General features: G+C 34.4%; 2 protein-coding genes and 1 long non-coding RNA gene across 5 annotated transcripts; 2 read left to right on the top strand and 1 right to left on the bottom strand.

Moving 5' to 3' along the window:
• Positions 1–602: 602 nt before the first annotated feature.
• On the top strand, positions 603–4636 carry LOC104098458 (uncharacterized). The gene is made up of 2 exons (XR_686774.4): positions 603–3066; positions 3166–4636. It is a non-coding gene; the product is annotated as an uncharacterized lncRNA (long non-coding RNA).
• Positions 4637–5080: 444 nt separating this feature from the next.
• LOC104098460 (uncharacterized) lies at positions 5081–11834 on the top strand. The gene is made up of 4 exons (XM_018771560.3): positions 5081–5745; positions 9969–10379; positions 10467–10571; positions 10788–11834. Exons 1-4 carry the CDS (start codon positions 5503–5505, stop codon positions 10941–10943), a joined length of 915 nt encoding a protein of 304 aa, XP_018627076.1. The 5' UTR covers positions 5081–5502; the 3' UTR covers positions 10944–11834.
• A 1206-nt stretch (positions 11835–13040) lies between these two features.
• LOC104098459 (uncharacterized) lies at positions 13041–17314 on the bottom strand. Of its 3 annotated transcripts, none has more exons than XM_009605195.4 (4): positions 17102–17314; positions 16892–16995; positions 13506–15398; positions 13041–13390 (listed from the first exon to the last, which is right to left on the bottom strand). In XM_009605195.4, the coding sequence occupies exons 3-4, from the start codon at positions 15381–15383 to the stop codon at positions 13352–13354; spliced, it is 1917 nt and encodes a 638-aa protein (XP_009603490.1). In that variant the 5' UTR covers positions 15384–15398; positions 16892–16995; positions 17102–17314; the 3' UTR covers positions 13041–13351. The 3 variants fall into 3 exon arrangements, with proteins under 3 accessions (XP_009603490.1, XP_009603493.1, XP_009603491.1); XM_009605198.4 differs by having other exon boundaries at positions 16892–16969; XM_009605196.4 differs by having other exon boundaries at positions 17111–17314.
• Positions 17315–19173: the final 1859 nt, after the last annotated feature.

Genomic DNA, 19173 nt, shown 5'->3' with positions numbered 1-19173 from the left:
TACAATTGAGCAATCAGAGTGGAGGAAGGACTCACAAGCATCGGGAAGTCAGAGTGAACTATCATGGGCAGACGAGGTGGAAGCATTGGCAGATTTGGAGATGAAGGCATCAATTTGGGACAACTTTGATATAGCAAATAGTGTCGAATGCTGGTTTCAAGCTGAAATTCGTTTCACCGGACAAACATGGTGAGTCGTCCATCTGTGAAATTGAACTAGAAGATATAAGCACGGAAATAGAATACTGGAAAAATGACATAGTATGCTACGTGTTAGGAGCTTACCCATAATTGTTTTGTATTGAATGGCTATATTCAGAAGATTTAGGGAAAACATGGAATAAATAAGGTCTTTATGTTAAAGAATGGTATAGTACTGGTTTGGTTTGATACTGCTATTGGTAAAAATGATGTGATCCAAGGAGGGATATATCATTTTGACAACAAACCATTGATTGTAAAATTTTGGGAGCCAGATACGAAGTTCACAAGGGAAGCACTATACACAGTCCCTATTTGGGTGAAATTGCCAGGATTGAATTTCAAATACTGGAGTCTTAAGGGTCTGAGTAAAATAGGGAGTCTTATTAGAAAAGCTATAATGGTGGACCATAACACAGAGAAAAAGATGGGGTTGAATTTCGCAAGATTATTGATTGAAGTGGAAGTTGATCCAAATCTACCGGATAAAGTAATTTTCAGAAATGAGAAAGGGAACCCGATTGAGCAGAAGGTGCAATATTATTGGAAACCTACCTTGTGTGCCTGTTGCCACAAATATGGGCACTCAGAGGAGGAATGCAGGAAAAGGAAAAATGATCAGCCAACTTCCCCAAAGCATCAAAAAGGAAAAGATTAGATAGAAGAAGATGTAATCCCAGCAACTAAAGCTAAGCAGAGGACAACAGATGGAAATAAGGAAGAGGAAAAAGGGAATACACAGAAGATTACAGGGGACACAGAAGGAACTCGAGGCAATGTAAAGAACCACCAGAACATAGGAAGAACAGCTTGGGTGACACCTTAGAACACTATCAAGCATCCACCAAAACATCATGAACAGGAAGGATGTCAACAGAATTCATCCAGATAATGGATAGGCCAGAGCCTAGCAAAGTGTTACCTAGGAGCCCACATAGGAAAGGGGGAGGTACTGACTTACCTCTCTCATAGGAAAATAATAATATTTTATGGTGGAATGTTATGGGCCTCAATGCCCCTAACAAACAAAATGAGGTAAAACTCCTTTGTAGTAGAGAAGGAATTGGTTTGGCAGGTCTAATGGAGACCAAAATAAAAGGAAACAAGATTGAGCAAGTAGCTAATAAATTGTTTGGAGGATGGGGGTCTATGACTAACTTAGACTACCGTCCAAATGGAAGAATATAGTTAGTATGAATTACATGTGAAGTGGTATATATATCATTACAAAAAATAATGATGCTAACAGTGGTGTATGCTTTCAACACTAAAGAGGAAATAAGACCTTTATGGAATTATTTAGAAGTAGTGGGTGCAAATGTTAGTCAACCATAGATTATAATGGGAGACTTTAATGTTGTATTGTACATGGATGATCGAATTAGGGGCAATCCAGTTAGTATGGCTGAGGTTAAGGAATTTCATGAATGTGTGGAGAACTGTGGACTCCTCGAATTGCCTAAACAGGGGAGCATGTATACATGGAATGATAAACATGGTAGAAGCAGAATTTTCTCAAAAATTGACGGGATATTTGTGAACTCAGAATGGTTGGATAGTATGCCTGACTTCAGCACTACTTTCCCGCCTGAGGAGATTAGTGATCATAGTCCAATGAAGTTATCTTTGCCGAACTCCCCAAAGAAAAGAAGAAAACCATTCAAATATTGTAAAGTGTGGTCTAGTCACCCTTTATTTCTAGAAAGGGTGAAAGTTGGATGGAACTTGAGCATAGAAGAATGTCAAATGATGAGGATAGTGAGGAAAATGAAACCGTTGAAAAGTGATATGAGTAAGATGAATGGTCAACATTTCAGAAATATAATCACCAAAGTGGAAGATGATAGGCAAGTTCTAATGCAAGTTTAGTAAACACTACAAAAGGATCCACATAACCAACAACTACAGCAAAAGGAAAAAGACGCACATCAGAAATTCAAAAGATCCTCGTATTTGGTTGAGCTATTCCTGCAACAAGGGAGTAAGCCCACATGGATAAAATTGGGAGAAGATAATACAAGGTATTTCTTCTCCATAATTAAACATAGGAAGCTGCAACAAGCTATTATCCAGTTAAGGGAAAAACATGACAGGCTACAGTCAGACCAGGAAGCTGTTACTCAAATACTAGTGGACTTCTATAAAGACCTTCTGGGGGAAAAAGAAAAGGAAATAACTAATGCATTTGGGAGTTTCTAATGAATGGATATGTTTTATCTGTAGAGGATCAGTTGAAATTACTAAGACCTTATACAGCTAAGGATGTAAAGGAGGCAATGTTTGGTATTGATAAAAATAAAAGTTCGGGGCCAGATGGCTATGGAAGTGGATTCTTCCAAGATACTTGGAGTGTGGTAGGAGAGGAGGTAGTAGGAGCTGTACTGGAATTTTTTGAGAATGGAAAGCTACTAAAACAGATCAACTCAACATCAATCACCCTGATACCTAAGGTGGAGATGCCATAGAATGCCAGCCAATTTAGACCCATATCATTGTTGCAATGTCCTTTACAAATGCATATCTAAAATGATCTGTGCAAGACTTAAGGACATACTTCCACTGATTGTGGATAAGAATCAGGAAGTATTTGTTGAGGGTAGATCACTCATTCACAATGTGCTTATATGCCATGACCTCTTAAGATACTACAGCAGAAAGATATCACTCAGGTATCTTATGAAGATTGACTTGAGGAAAGCATATGATATGGTAAGTTGGGATTTCATTGAAGAAGCTTTGAATGGATTTGGGTTCCTTAGATCATTTACTCAATTGATCATGACTTATGTAACCTCTACAAAATCCACAGTTAAGGTTAATGGGGAAGGATTTGGCTTCTTTGAAGGTAGAAAAGGACTGAGGCAAGGTGATCCTCTATCACCACTTTTGTTTGTACTGGTCTTGCCGGACTTCAGATATTATCATTCGTGTAAGTTTACCAAGTTGACACACCTGATTTTTGCAGATGGTCTTTTGCAAAGGAAATTTAGCATCTATAAGCAGAATGATGGAAGCACTAAACCACCTTAGTGCTGTGACAGGCTTGGTGGAAAACATAGAGAAGTCAAACATCTTTCTAGCTGGCATGAAAGAGGATGAACAGACTAGGATCTTGCAGTATACAGGATTCTCAAAAGGGACACTGCCTATTAGGTACTTGGGATTTCCCCTTTCATCTAAGAAGTAGAATAAACTAGAGTGTTTTCAATTGGTGGAAAAGATAACAACAAGAATAAAGCAAGTCTATGCAAAGAACCTTTCCTATGCTGGTAGATTACAAGTGATCAATGCAATATTGTTCTCTATATACAATTTCTAGGGCGCAGTTTTCATCTTGCCTCAAAGTGTATTGAACGAGGTCGACAGGAAATGCAGAGATTACCTATGGGGGGCAATGAGGAGAGAAGGAAAATGGCATTAGTTGCTTGGGACAAAGTGTGTGTACATAAGAAATATGGGGGGCTTAATATTAAAAGTTGCAGGAAATGGAATATAGCATATGTGGGCAAACTGTCTTGGCAAGTGGATGTGAAGAAAGATGTGTTATGGGTAAAATGGGTAAATGACGTATATTTGAAGACAAATGGAGATGTCCGGAATAACACTCCCCCACAGGATTGTAGCTGGTACTGGAAAAAAAATAATTTCCCTTAAAGATATGATGAAGCATTTGTATCAGAATGGTAAGCATGTCCTGACCACTAAAGGTGAATACTCTGTAAGCAGAAGCTATTTAACTTTGCTAGGGAATCCTACAAAAATGAGTGTTGCAAATCTGGTGTGGAGTGCTATCATGCTGCCTAAACAAAGAGTAATTCTATGGTTGGCATATCAAGAGAGGTTGCTAACAAAGGAAAGATTGTAGAGACTACAAGTGCCTAATGCCGATAACAAATGCAGCCTATGTACAGCAAATACTAGGGAAACACAGCTCCACTTATTTACCACATGTAATTGGATCACAATGGTAAGAAATGCTATAACAAATTGGGCGGGGATTCAACTAGCACAAGCAGATCCAGCAACTAGCATAAGATGGATTAAGAGGAGGAGATGGAAGAAATTCAAGGAGGTAGCTGCTGCAATTGTGAGAGCAACTATATACTATACTTGGAAAGCAAGAAACTGAAAAATATTTAGAAACATAGATGTAAATACAGATTTTGTAATAGGGCAGATACAAAGAGAGATTAGGGAAAGGATAGAATAGATAGGGAATATAAAGAGAGCTACGAAATGTGAGAGTTTGATACAAAGGATTTGTAACTAGTGTTTGTTTGTTTGTTTGTTGTTTCGGAGATTCAGAGATTGTAACACTTCCTAGGAGGTGGTTATAATACTGATCGCTCCAACAGGTTGTAAAGAATCATTTGGTTTGTTAATGGTAATATTTCGCAATTATTACCAAAAAATAAAATATCAAAAGTTTACCGTCACTCAGCCACCACCATCGCAGCCACCACGCCAAAGCCGCCACTAGAGGCGGATCTAGAATTCAAGATTTTGACTTCAATTATTGAGCCCATCACCTTGTTTGAGTTATGGGTTCATAACTCAATTTTTCAGTTATTTTAATAAATTTTATACCGAAAATCCAGGTTTCGGATAAAAGTTATATGTTGGATTCGCCCTTGGCCGCCACTACCACCGGCACCACCAAAATACACACGATTTTGCTACCAGTACTTCCGCAATCAGAAATATGAGTACTAGTGGGCTTTAGCTTGATTTTATTTTTCGTCTTAGATGGAGTCAAGTCTTTTTCAAGATGATCACGACATGCAATTTCCACGATTGACGCTACTAAAACTGAGAAAACGATAAGGCAGAGCAAGAACAGGCTTTTAGAGTAAGCAATTCACTACAGATATCATCACCATCCAAAGAAGAAACCAAGAACATAGCCATTCTTACTTCTCTTTTATATCTGTAAAATGCATATTTATTGAGGACTCAATCTCCTACCTAGAACACCAGAATTATAACGGTTGATAAGGATCATGTCACATAATTTAGTATTTTTTCTAACTTTTGAGGAAGATAAAGAAAACATTGTTTGCTTATCAGTCACTTTGCAAATAAAAGTAATAATTTTCCTCGTGAATACTTTCCAATAATAACGAATCACGTTACATGATTGACTGAGAAAAATTCATAGTCCTTATAATTTCTGAGAGTTTTCATTGAGCCTGAATTCATTGTTCTGGACCATTTTTGTTGTGATTCCTAACCATTCTAGCCTTCCTAAAATTGGAAGGTCTCAGTAGTTCAGTGAGCTTGGACGGAAAACACGATTATTTATATGAAACTAAAAAATTTCAACCGACCGACGGCTTCGGTCGGAAATAAGGCGCTCCGACCAAGGCAAAGTACGAAGATTAATAAAAGTAATTTTTGGCGGAGTGACCCACGGTTCACCTCGGAAAATACTTGTTATAAAACAGACGAAACCCTCGTTCTTTCTCTTTTTTCTTTTTCTTTTTTCTTCGGTCATTTCTCCCTTTCTCAACTTTCACCTCCACCGGCAGCCTCCTCCTCCACTCAGGTAAGCTTTTCCTTTTCCAGATCTGTATTCAGCGGTTTATTTTTCTCCGATTTGTTTTTTATTTGTTTATAATTTTATATAGATGTTTAGTTTTTGGATTTAGTTTGCATGTGGTAATTTTGCTTATTGTTTATATAGATGTTTAATTTTGAGATCTATCTAGATATTTATTTAGATGTTTTAGTTTCAGATCTGTATCAGCGTTTTCTTTTAGTTTATTATTTAGGTAATTTAGTGGTGATATCGGTTTTAGTTTATTTGTTTGTATAGATTTTTGGTTTTTTTGGGTTTAGTTTATATGTGGTAATTTTGTTTATATATATATATATTAAAGGAATAAAGTTACCATAAATATTTGGCATTATGGTTAAGCCAAGTGGCAAGCTAATAAATACCAATAGTATATGATAACTTTATTCTATATTTGATTATGTTAATCAAATAGAAATACAAGAGTGTGTGCGTGTGTGTGTATATATATATATATATATATATATATATATATATATATATATATATATATATATATATTGAATTTGAATTAAAGGATAATTTTGAATTTATAGATAAAGTTTTTAAATTTAAATTAAAATAAAAAAGAAATTTATCTTCTGTTATTATACTTAATTCGGTTAATGATCATATGCAATCAAGTTAGGAACTTTTGTTATCTTTTCTAATTATTTAAATACTACTTCGCCTCTGGCAAAAAAGAAAAAAACTACTCCATATAACTATAGAATCCTTTCACATTTAAAACCCTATAATTATAGTTCTTTAAAACACTATATCTAGATTTGAATAAAGCGAATTTCTTTTAAAATAAATGTTATATATAGGGTGCACGTCTATGTTTATCCAGATAACAAAAAAGAGTTTAAAAATCTAATAAAAGTTTACTTACATATATAATGAAGTAAACCTACATGCTAGAGAAAGAAACAACACAAAAATCAGTCAATATTCAAAAAAAAGTTATTTTTTTCCCTTTTGAAAAATGTTTGTTTGAAGAGTCAATTTGTATAAATCTACATCAAACAAATAATAAAACTTTGGCTATACAATTGCTATCATTAATTTCAATTTAGCACCTTCTAGGAATTGAATGATATAAGCTGAAACCTCTTCATTTAGTTGCAGTCAAGCCAACATTGCAAGGGTATAATATTTTTTTCGATGAAGAATATTAGTTTTGAATCATTAGATTATGTGAAAGATTTTTTTTCTCGAATTCAACAAGAGGGATATTTCTTTCTAATTGATAGTTTCTATAGTGATTTTCAAGCATAACAAAAAGTATATTTTAAAAAAAATTGGTATGACGTGATTTTTTTTAAATGTAAACAAATTATTTCGAAATGGAATTATTTTTTAAAATATAATGTAATTTTAAAAATAAAAAGATAAGATATTTTTGAATTTTAGTAGAATTTTTTTAAAATTATTATAATAGAAGTCATATCATGGATAAAATCAAGAAACGAAGTCTTATGAAATATTTACATAAATATCGGTCAGATTTATTGTTTCTTTTTATAGCTAATATACATAGATGATATACCTACAACACACGATTATACACATATTATATATGAATTATATTTAAAATTACCCATCATTTAATTTTTTTGTGAGAGCACTTATTTAGGTTGATTAGATAAAGCCAAAAGAAAAATATGAAAGAATTTCAACCAAAGACTAAAAATATAAATAAAGTTCTTATGTAGATAATTTCAATTAAAACTCATCTTTTTATAGCGAAATAAATTAACTTTTTGTAATAAAAGAAAGAAAGACATAAAAAATAAGATAAAAGAAAATAAATATAGAAAAAAAATGTATGAAAAATCTAAAACCATAAATAAGAGATGACAACGAATTTCTTCTTCTGTTTCATCTTTGTTAAGTATAAAAAATTTGGAAGCTGATCTCATTGATTTCAAATATTTTTTTCAACTCAAATACATAAATTATAAAATAGGGATATCGTAGAATATTTTTCTTAATTCACATTGTGTGCCGTTTTAAAAAAATTACTATTACTAATAAACTGATATGATATTCGAATTTGAATTTAAATGCAATTTGCGTAGTTTGCATTGAGGTTAAGCCAAGTATGGTGTAGAGAAAAAACTACTTGGCAATTTTAAGACAATATATGTAATGTTATATAATGACAATCAACGAACTTAACATTTAATGATTTAAAAAATAAAAAATCTGTATATATAAGGTATTCAAAATTCACAATCTGTGGATAGAGATATCGATAAATTCAAAATGGAGTCATATTGAAATAAAGTTTCACCGGCTAAAGAATTATTTAAATTTTTAGATAGCCAATTAAAGTGAATTTTAAATTAAGGATAATATTTTTACTTGCATCATTATAAAGATAATCATTATTGAAATATATATAAAGTTTTAGAAATTGGAATTTCAAAATAGAAATATTTTTTGAAAGATAACAACATACCAAATAAGAGTTTAAGTAGTAGTAAAAGAGTCACGGCGTAACCAAAGAATTGTTTATATTGTGTCAACCTTTATGCTTTGCCATAAATACGAGTTTTTATTTCGCTTTGTGGCAATTTTTAGGTTCCAATGACACCAATGAGAATGGTACAAAAATAAAATTATCACTACGAGATTTGAGAAAATATTAGTCTTTTTTCATGTATTGTTTCTTAATTAATATCTAAGGGTTATCTATAATTATCTAGAAGGTTTAAATTTTAAGGTTATTTACATATAATTCAAATACCTCATTATCTATATTATCTAGAAGGTTTAAATTTTAAGGTTATTTACATATAATTCAAATACCTCAGATATTTAACATGGTTAATATCAAATATCAAAAATGGAGTCATACTGGGGAAAAAGATTCATTGGCTAAAGAATTTTTTAAATTTTTAGATAGCCGACTAAAATGAGTTTTGAATTAGGATAATATTTTCACTTATATTATTATAAAAATAATAATTATTGAAAAATAAAGTTTTAGAAACTGAAATTTTAAAATAGAAATATTTTTTGAAAGATATTAAGTTTATCAACACACCAAATAAGAGTTCAAGTAGTAGTAAAAGAGTCAAGTCATATCCAAAGAGTCCTTCATAGTCTCAGCCTTTGAATATTGTGTTTGCCATAAATATGAGTTATTATTTTGCTTCCTGACTATTTTTAGGATCCAATGACACCGACGAAAATTGTACCAAAAAAGAAAAATAGAATTATAACTAGGAGATTTGAGAAATGATTAATCTTTTTCATGTAGTGTTGCTTAATTAATATTCAATGATTATCTATATTTATCGAGAAGATTTAAATTTTAAGATTATTTACATATAATCTAAATAACTCAAATATGTGACATGGTTAGTTTTCGCGCATCCGCGCGGGTACTAATACTAGTTAAGTATTAATTTTGATGTTTAGTCTTTAGGATTTAGTTTATATATGGTAATTTAATTTATTGTTTTTACTGTTTACGCATGTGGAATTAGGACATAGTTTTTTGCTCGAAAGTACTCCCTCCGTCTCATATTATTAGTTCTGGTTACTAAAAATAGTTGTCTCAAATTATTTGTCATTTTAGAAGTTCAAGACAAAATTGATTATATTTTTTCTTTTTTACCCTTAGTAATAATTGTTCTTGAAGATGGAGATAATACATAAATATAATAAATATTCAATGAAGAGAGATTTTATCTTAAGATATAAATAAGGGTAAAATAGTCTAATCCCTTTCCTAATTAATATTTTTTAAGGAGAGTGTAAAAGAAAAATATGACAGATAATATGAGGCATGGGAAGTAATTGACTAAAAATAGAATTTTGATTTGTGCTACTTATTTGAATTGATATTTATAGTTTTCTGTTGTCTTTGTGAAAATTGTTGAGTTTCCAATTCCATTTAGTTGATGAAAATTTTCTACTGTATTGCTGGGATTGGTTTTCTAGTTTAGAAGTATGTAAATTAAAGTGAAATTTTTTTTAGCGGATATTCTTTAATACACCAAAAACTTTACAGCTAATTATAAAGTCGCATTCATTTTAATATTTAATAAACGTGTAGTGCCGTTAAAACAAAGCATTTAGAATAATAAATTTAGGATATATGGGTTGAATAGCAATAATTGAGAATAAATATCAAAAGATTGCTTTATTGAAAATTTTAAGAAGTGAATTATCTTGTCCTTTTTTTCTTGATTGTGCAGATGGAACCTGAACAATATAGATGGATGTATAATAGAAATTATCCTAATCGCGGATGGTTGAATGAAGAATTTATACTATGGGTAGCTAAGTTTATTGACTATGCCAAGTCGCTTTCTCAATTTGGTGATGAAGGCACGATTAGATGTCCTTGTGGGAATTGCAAGTGTAGAAAGTTGTTAAAACCAGAGATTGTTAAATTTCATCTTTATAAAGAGGGATTCAAAGAAAAATATCATTTGCGGACTGCTCATGAAGAGTTCAAGCCTAGTGTCAACGCGCATTTTCAAAATTTTAGCGATAGTAAGGTCATTCAGTGGAAGACCTCCCAGGCAAAGGCTGCCCGAACATCTAAAAAGGATGGCTCGTTGCACACCGAGGGTTTAGTCACTATGAGGAGTAGAAAGAGATTGGTAACATTCTTGAAATATTTATATTTGTTTTCAATTATATTCGTTGGAACTTCCAATAAACTCCTGTTATTTCTTTTGCATGAAAAGGTTTACAAGAGATATGGGTCTAGTGATGAGGTCTTTCATGAGACCCACACAAAGAAAAAGAAGGATGGAAAAAAGGTTTGGGCTGAATCGGCTGAGCAAACATATGTAAGATCCAAACATTTCTCTTATTTCGTTTTCTTTAAAAGTTTATATAATAATAATAATAGCAGGAGGTCATGAATTTGAGTCGTGAAAACAGTCTCTGGCAGAAATGCAGGGTAAGGCTCTGTACCCTTGTAGTCCGGCCCTTCCCCGCGCATAGGAGGAGCTTGGTGCACCAGACTGACCTTTATATAATAATAGTCATCGCTTTTCCTACAGAATGAGTATAAACAAAGCTCGGAGAAGTACACCCGGAGTCGATCGATCGACGATCAAGATAGGCAGCGTTCAATCAACCGTCAGTCGCCCAGATTTGCTGGTGCGTCTTCTTCTTCTTCACAGTCCTCTGTGAATCAGGATAAGTCGGAGGATTAGTTGGAGGCAACACGGAGGAAGTTGGAGACAACGCAAAGACAGTTAGAGATAACACAGAGGCTGTTGGAGTTAAGTCAAAGGTCTCTGCAAGAAAAGAACGATGCTTACAAGCGCATTGACAAAGATATAAAACGCATCAAGGCTCAAGTTAAGTGGATGGTGAAGTCTGTCGAGAATAATAATATTCGTTTGCCCCTTTCTCCACAGACCGACTTTGATAACAGTAAGTCGGTAAATGAAGCTGCCCCTGGTGATAATGATGTCTAGTTTCATGTCCTTGTGTTTTCCTTAGTTGATTGGACACGGGTGCGGGTGTCCGACACGGATGCGGATCTAGATGTCGGATCTTTCAAGATGTAAATTCTATGATTTGGGGATACAGATCCTAGTAAGGATACGGGTGCGGGGATCCGGCTATAAATAATTAAAAAACATAAAAATCTCTCTAATTTATGAGAAATTTTGTGGAATACTTACGTATAGCTTGTAAAGTGTGGATTTCCTTTTTATTCTCAAGTTGTAGATAAACAAAAGATTGATTTCCTAAATAAGATATGTTATTTTCTTCAAATTTATCCTAGTTTTAGTTTTGATTTCGGTAATCAAATTGTATCTTGTCTCGAATTTTTCTGTCCGTCGTGGTTAAAGTACCCAAAATTGTTTGACCAAATCCGGTACGGATCCCATACCCACACCCATACTAGTGTCGTGTCGACACGGGTGCGGCACCTAAACTGTCATGTCAGAGCAACTTAGGTGTTTTCTGAACACTTATTACTAGTTTGATGTAATTAGGATGTTAGTACTTTATTGCAGCTTCAGTAGTTTGAAATGTATTTGGATGTTGTGGTTGAAACTTTTATATTTATGTTTAAAGCTTTTGAAGTTTAATGGGATATGGTGTCATCGGGTAAATTTCACTGTTTCTTGAGCCGATGGTCTATCGGAAACAGTCTCTCTACCTCCACAAGGTAGGGGTAAGGTCTGCGCACGCATTATCCTCCCCAAACCACACATGTGAGATTACACTAGGTTTGTTGTTGTTGTCATCGGGTGGATAATTTAAAGTTTAATAGTTTGATTCATTGTAATTAATGGTGGCAAGTGGGCCGGTCCAGGCCCGGGACTGCGGGCCAAACGGGCCACGACCATTTGGCCCGGTTTTAGTGGGCCTGGGTCGGTCCTATGATTTGGGTCCGTCAGGCCCGGGACCGTTTAGCCCGCTAGAGCCCGGGACCGGCCCGGTCCCTTAACGGGCCAAACGGCTATTTATTTAAAAAAAAAAAAAAAATAATATAGTCGTTGGGCTGTCAAAAATAACCGTTGGCTATTTATAAAATAGTCATTTAACCCCCCCCCCCAAACTTTTTATAATTACACTTTTTTCCTATTTTCAACTATAAATATCCCATCATTCTTTCATTGTTTCTTACAAAATCATCAATCTATCACAATCTCTCTAATTTTCTTCTATATCGATATATATATATATATATATATATATACATCTTATATACTATATATATTCGATATTAAATATTGAATATTAAAATTTAGGTCACAATTCTATAATAAAATTTACAAAGTATTGTCTTAGATATTTTTTTTAACATCCTTTTGTCTCTAATATCTATTTAATTTTTTTTAATTTTTTAAAAATATGTGTGGGCCCGTTTAGCTCGCGGCCCGGGACCGTTTAGCCCGGGACCAAACGGTCCCGGGCCGCGAGCTAAACGGGCCCAATTGGCCCGTTTAATTTGGGACCGGACCGGGGCCGTTTGGACTGGCACACTTGGCCCGTTTAGGCCCGGGACCGGCCCACTTGCCAACCCTAATTGTAATTGAGGTCCTATAAAGGGGCAGCCTAGTGTACTAAGCTTCCGCTATTCGCGGGATCCGGGGATGGGCCGGACCACAAGGGTCTATTGTACACAGTCTCACCCTACAAACAACTGTTGAGTGTTCAACCAGTGTGCTAACTGAGCCAAACAGCATAAAAAGGATTTTCTGTAATACAGTGCATTGACTTGGACAAGTATGATCAACAAACAGAGTTTGCAGGATGCCAACCTTAAAGAGCAGAGAAGATAGAACGGATACATGTAAACCAGAAACCTTCTTATTATAAATCAATCATATAGGGGATTCATGTTGATTGACTCTCATGTTTACCTGTACAAAGACTTTTTATTCCGTGCTGTAATTACAGTATATTATGAATTGGGCATAAAACTTACAGTTACAAACCCATTATAACTGGACAAAGGAAGTGTAGAATCGACCAAAACTGAATATTATCAATCATCTTGCAACATGTTGTACTGATTGATTTACCCGAGAAACTATTTCATTTTACGCGGGAAAGCATGGGTAACAATCAGACGACTTCAGAAAAGCCTCTACGTCTTCTATTGAGCTTCTGGTATAGGTGTCAAAGCCATCCGTTCCTGGTAGATTGGAGATAAATGTTAAAACAGAAAGAGAAAAGTTCGGTTGGGGTGGGGGTGTTGAAAAGACAAGTGCACAACCTTGAGGAGAGAGAGAGAGAGAGGGAGTGTTTACCTCAGAATATCGCGGATACTGTTGATGTCCCGTTGTTTTAACAATTGTTTCCCACTTGGGATCAGTGGATAGTGTCTTACAAGATTGTTTTTCAGGACTTATTCCTGTCCCAACATATGATCTTGACAATGCATATTTTGTGGATAGTGAAGGCAAAGTACGGCAAAGCCATGAATCTGAAGGAGATTTTGGTAAAGGAGGGGGGGCAGGAAGCATCGAGTGTACCACGCTTGAGTTCTCTAACTTTTCTTTTTTAACATTTTTCTTTCTTGTACTGCGTTTAACACCATTCTTTGGCTTTGTTGAGGTGACTGCGTCCTGGTAATGGTCTTGAGCTTGTCCAGAAACCAACAGTGCCATCATTTCCCCTCCATTGTTCAATTTTTCTGCTGATGGTGGTGGATAGGAAACTTCCTTTTGAGTATTTTGCTGTGACGTTCTATCCTCCGCAGGATTAGTAAAATAGCTAAGCGAAGAATCTACCAAGTGCTTTTGTTCTGTTGTCTTTTTAAGAATCTCATGGTCCTGATCATGTAAGTTAAATGGTCCCTCCATCGTAGCAGAACATGATTTCATAATTGGAGATTCCACCTTATGTACAATATCTACATGCAGAGTTTTCTCGGCCAGAGGAGTTTCTAAATCCGCTATTCTTGCATCGTTCCCATAAGGAAAGCTATTACTGGTATTCTTCTGCAACCCCAAGCAAACTGGCTCTGGATTATTTCCTTCTTCATTAGAGCCAGGGATTGCTTTATTTACATAGTTCTGAGAAGGATCATTAGCATAGGCAGAAATGTCCCTGCCATTCACATCATTCTTATCCTCATTCTCGGATCCGCTACAAGAAGCGGTAGATGATGATCCAGTTCGTGTTCTACTGGCAGGAGATATGGGCACTCGAGTTCGTACACTCATACCAGGTACAGGATTCAGAAGACAAAATGAACTTTTCAAGCAAAAACGAGGCAGTAATCCACAAACTTTATAAGGTAGATTTCCATCATCATAACTGTCATCATCGCTTTCTTCTTCTTCGCCGTTATCATGAAATTGGGAATAACGACGTGCAAAACTAGGTCCATAACGCAGTTGAGGCCGTTTATCCCCATTTACTACCTTCTTCAGTTGTCTTGGTTGCTCCTGAACAGCTGGTTGCTTCCTGGGCGCATAGTGAGGCATTTCTAAAGTCTTTTCTGAAGCCATCGCCTTGGCTGCTGGCAGAAACCGATCAATCATGAAATCTCTAGTTTGTGGATCTGTTAACGAGGTACTAAATGGTTTTGCTTCTGGCTCGTCTAATCCACTTAAGCCACTTATGCTACAATTCAGAAAGAATGATTCAGTTCTCGAAAGCTTATCAGGGGCATCCATGTATGCTTCATCACCATCCCCTGATTCACTTTTTTCCTTATCCTGTTTAATTTCTTTTGAGCAGTCAATACTATCAATCTTCTTCATCTTTTCGTCCAAGTTCATGCAGCTCGGCGAGGAATGTTGAGCATTTCCTATTTGGCCCTTACTAACGTTTTGACTCTCACGAGCATTATCAGAATCCTGGTTATCTTTTAGTTTTCTCCCTGGGGGAAGTCTCGGGGCAATAGGTGGTTTATCAGAAGCACGAATTTGCCGTTTGCTTTCATACTTTGGTTTTCCAGGGCTTTGTTCCCAGAGGAAAGGTACAACTCCTGGGTTCCTCACTGGACCTGACTTCAGTTCTGATTTGTAACGAGGAGGATGAGTTACGGTGGGGAGAGAATATTCAGTTTTCTTCGTCTCATCTCTCCCAGAAGCCGATGTTGGAGAGACTCGTCTTACTGACAGAAAGGGTTGACTCAAATTCAGTTGCTTATCCTCCATGAAATTCTTCAGCAACATACAAACACCTTATTTCTGCAGATATAACCATCAAACTGTTAAACTTACTGCTATGTTCAACAATATGGACAATATAACAAATGACACATTCCCCAATAATAACAACAAAATACTTTATAATAAAAGTCTCTGCAGAAATGCAGGGTAAGGCTGCGTACAACAGACCCTTGTGGTCCGGCCCTTCCCCGGACTCCGCACATAGCAGGAGCTTGGTACACCCGGCTGCCTTTTTTTACTTTGTAATAAAACACTATTTCAACCAGCTGCTACATTTTCCCAGACTGATGTTACTCCTTGTAACAGTTGATGAATGAGTCAATGCAGACTGATTTTACTCCTTCCAACAACTAACTGAGACAATCCAAGTTTGTATATATCAGCTTACTTCTGTCTCTTTTCTAGGAGAAGCAACAATCAATCAATCAATCTAACTACCCCTAAATCCCAAGTTAGTTGATGACGGTTATATAAATCCTTTGACCAGACTAGAAATACTCATAAACATACTCCAGACAAACACATAACCCAATATAAGTCTCTTGTTAAAGACACATCGAATTAACCAGTTTGTGCTTGCAGCTGGCACCAAACATGTTTCTTTACATCCATTGGTAGGATCAGGAAGCTGGAAATGTTGAAGGTTTTATACTGTCATATAAGGATTCTTTCTTTTGATTCTTAGCCACTTCATTTAGAGAAAAATGGTAACAGATGGGGCAAAAACAGAAGGAATTGTCATGTAGTTCATGAGTTTTTGCCAACTAGCTTTAATTTCAACTACAACCAATTAAACTCATTTATATTCACTAATGATTCTACCTCTCAACCAACCTAAATAGTGCAATCTCCCTGTCTACTAAATATAAGTTCCAACCATGTCACCTTTTGATACTTGGATTGACAATAGGACTGTAGATTCACAGACTCAGAAATTCCATTTACTTCGAAAATTACCAATATGGTTAGCCCTATTTCTGGTGTTTTGCTTATTCTAAAAGTAAAAATAAAAATAAAAAAATAGTTCAATAAAAGAAAGATTAACTTCCACAAGCCTAAATTTAAAAAACTCAAATTTACTTGCCCTCTGTTTTGCTATCTGAACCAATATTGTTATCAATCCAAGTGTTTTACCTTAATGCATTACCACCCCATCTTCCCAAACCCCATAAGCTCCATTTTTACATGCAGCATACCTACCCAAAGAAACACCCAAACTGAATATAAAGGAAGTCCTCCTTACCCCCTACACCCCCCCCCCCCCCAAAACCAAAACCCACCACACCCTCTTCTTTCTTCCTGGGTTGCAAGATACAAAAAAGATTAAGGCTTGGGAGTTCCTTGTAATTATAAACAATTCTAAGGCATCAAATGGAAAATAAATCATACCAATTCAGCAACAAATATCTCTCAACAAAATTAGCAAACACCCCAAGAAATCAAGATAGTGTAACCAATGAAAATACATTCTTTTAAGGAAAATGAATAATACAGTGAGAAATTCAGAGTACCTCTGATAAATGGCTGATCTTGAACTGCAAATGACTTTCTAGGCTAAATGAATGAGCATAAACGCTATGTATACATAGCTGTAAAACACCCAAGAATCACAAATCTTTAAAAAAAAAAAAAAAATATGAGCTAAGAGAGAGAGAAAAAAAAAAGAGACAGAAAAACAATAGAGATGAGCTCATACAGAAAGACAAGAATAAAGGACTAACCTCACTTACATATACTAATGTCTGTATTCTCCTTGAGAACTTAACTTACCTTGCGTCAATGGAGAAACTCCACTAAATTGTTTTTTTAACACTTATAAACTATAGCAAATACTGTACCAAATATTGTTTTTAAATTCAAATAAACAACTTGAAGTTAGCTAAAAAGAATCAATACGTTCCTAAGTTTACTGATATTTTTGACTTAGCCTTTTGGTTACTGGTTTTTGGATCATGTGATGGCATTTATTTAAAAAGGTTAGGGCCCTCAAAAGTCATAGTCATTCACTCATTCACATGCATCATTGTCATGCATTTAAGTGTGTAATCTTGGGAAATAGAATTTTATTTATTTTCTGACCCCTCAACTTGCCTTTTTAAATAATTGGTCTATAATCATACATGTATTATTCCAGTTTGTTGGACACCTCATTCTTTACATGATTCTTTGTAGTAATAATTAGGGGGACTACTTTTTTGGCAAAAAAATATCTTTTTGCCCACTATCAAGAAGAGAAGAGGTTACTCCCTCCGTTTCAAATTATCTGTCGTAATTTTTAAAAATAATTATCTCAAATTATTTATTATTTTAGAAGTTAAAGATAAAATTAATTATTTTTCTTTCATTTTATCCTTAGTATTAATTGTTCTTGAAGATAGAAATGTCACATAAATAGAATAAATATTCAATAAAAATAAATTATATCTTAAGACATAAATAAGAATAAAATAGTCAAAAATTCGTTTTAATTAATATTTCTTAAGGGTCGTGTAAAAGAAAAATATGACAGATAATCTGAGACGAATGGAGTAAATGATTAGCTAAATCACTTTAATTGCAAACACTTTTTTGATTTAGGTGTGTTTAAATTGGGATTAAGGAAGTAATAAGGTGGATTTCAATTTATGATACCTAATACATTGAATTTTGATTTGTGGCAATAATTAGGGAGAGTTAAGGTGTATATAAGTACTATGGTTTTTAATAATTAGAGCATTAATTAGCCTGGTTAGCTGGATCTATTCGATCTTATTAAAATTGATTACCCCTTTGACTAAATAATAATTTACTCGACACAAGAAAGGGAAATTTATAATAACAGAACAAAAATCATTCTGCTAAAGTCCATACATGAGCAAAGTATGTTGTAGACTTCTTCTTTTTCAACAGTTATAATGCACAATTTGCGCATAGTACTCTCGTAGATTTATTTTGCTGCTATAATATTCCAATCTCCAATAGGAAATAAAATTTCAATAATTTGGTTTCCTTATTTAGCAATCAATGGTTCATTTGGGAACTTGAGAGTTATATAGTATTTAGGGAAAGACCAAGAATCCGATCAACCCTAAAAAGGAAAACGAATTCCTGCAAATATTTTGAAACACTCCTTCCATAATATTGTTCTATTTTTCCGTTTGAATAATCGCAAATGTACTACTTTTTTACCCTCTATTTCATTCTTATTTAATAAAACAAGATAATATTGTCATAAATATTTTCCTACAAATATTAACATCTCATACATTCAATACTTCATTTATATTAATCACTAGTGTCAAAGCAGAAGTGTAGATCCATATTGGAATATGACAGACGTAACTGTTTGAGCAAGACACATTATTCCATTACGTTTACCTTTTGACATTTCTTCATCTACAAATTTTCCTGTATAATTTGATCAAAGCAATAAAAGAAGAGAGCTATTTTATGTTAGAAAAAATTGTCACTTTCTTATAATCATTCTCATTATCTTATTCTTGAGTTTTATTACTACATGCAAGTTGTTTCTTATGCTTTGATTATCTTATTGCTTTGTAATTTTATTGTTATTATTGTTCTTGTCTTCATTAATTTTCAACATGGCTAATTACTATTGTTTTTCTTTTTCAAACCAATTTTGAAATGCATTTATCGAGTTGAAGGTCTATCGGAAACAGCTTATCTACCTCCACATGGTAGAAATAAGGTCTGAGTACACACTGTTATTATACTGTATTTGTAAAATATTTCTGAAGAAGAAAACAACGTATAGACAGAAATGTAGAAGAAGTAGAAATTAATCTGACCCACT

Source organism: Nicotiana tomentosiformis, chromosome 7, assembly GCF_000390325.3.
Source record: "Nicotiana tomentosiformis chromosome 7, ASM39032v3, whole genome shotgun sequence".
Taxonomy (NCBI): domain Eukaryota; kingdom Viridiplantae; phylum Streptophyta; class Magnoliopsida; order Solanales; family Solanaceae; genus Nicotiana; species Nicotiana tomentosiformis.
This window is presented reverse-complemented; position numbering and strand designations above follow the sequence as displayed.

Bases quoted from the DNA above. Each gene is read 5' to 3' on its own strand.
- LOC104098460 (XM_018771560.3), top strand. From the start codon at position 5,503: ATGAAACTAAAAAATTTCAACCGACCGACGGCTTCGGTCGGAAATAAG. The intron at 10,380-10,466 runs GTAACATTCTTG...TTGCATGAAAAG, and splicing joins TGAGGAGTAGAAAGAGATTG to GTTTACAAGAGATATGGGTC. The intron at 10,572-10,787 runs GTAAGATCCAAA...CTTTTCCTACAG, and splicing joins AATCGGCTGAGCAAACATAT to AATGAGTATAAACAAAGCTC.
- LOC104098459 (XM_009605195.4), bottom strand. From the start codon at position 15,383: ATGTTGCTGAAGAATTTCATGGAGGATAAGCAACTGAATTTGAGTCAA. The intron at 13,391-13,505 runs GTAAACACTCCC...CCAATCTACCAG, and splicing joins AGTATCCGCGATATTCTGAG to GAACGGATGGCTTTGACACC.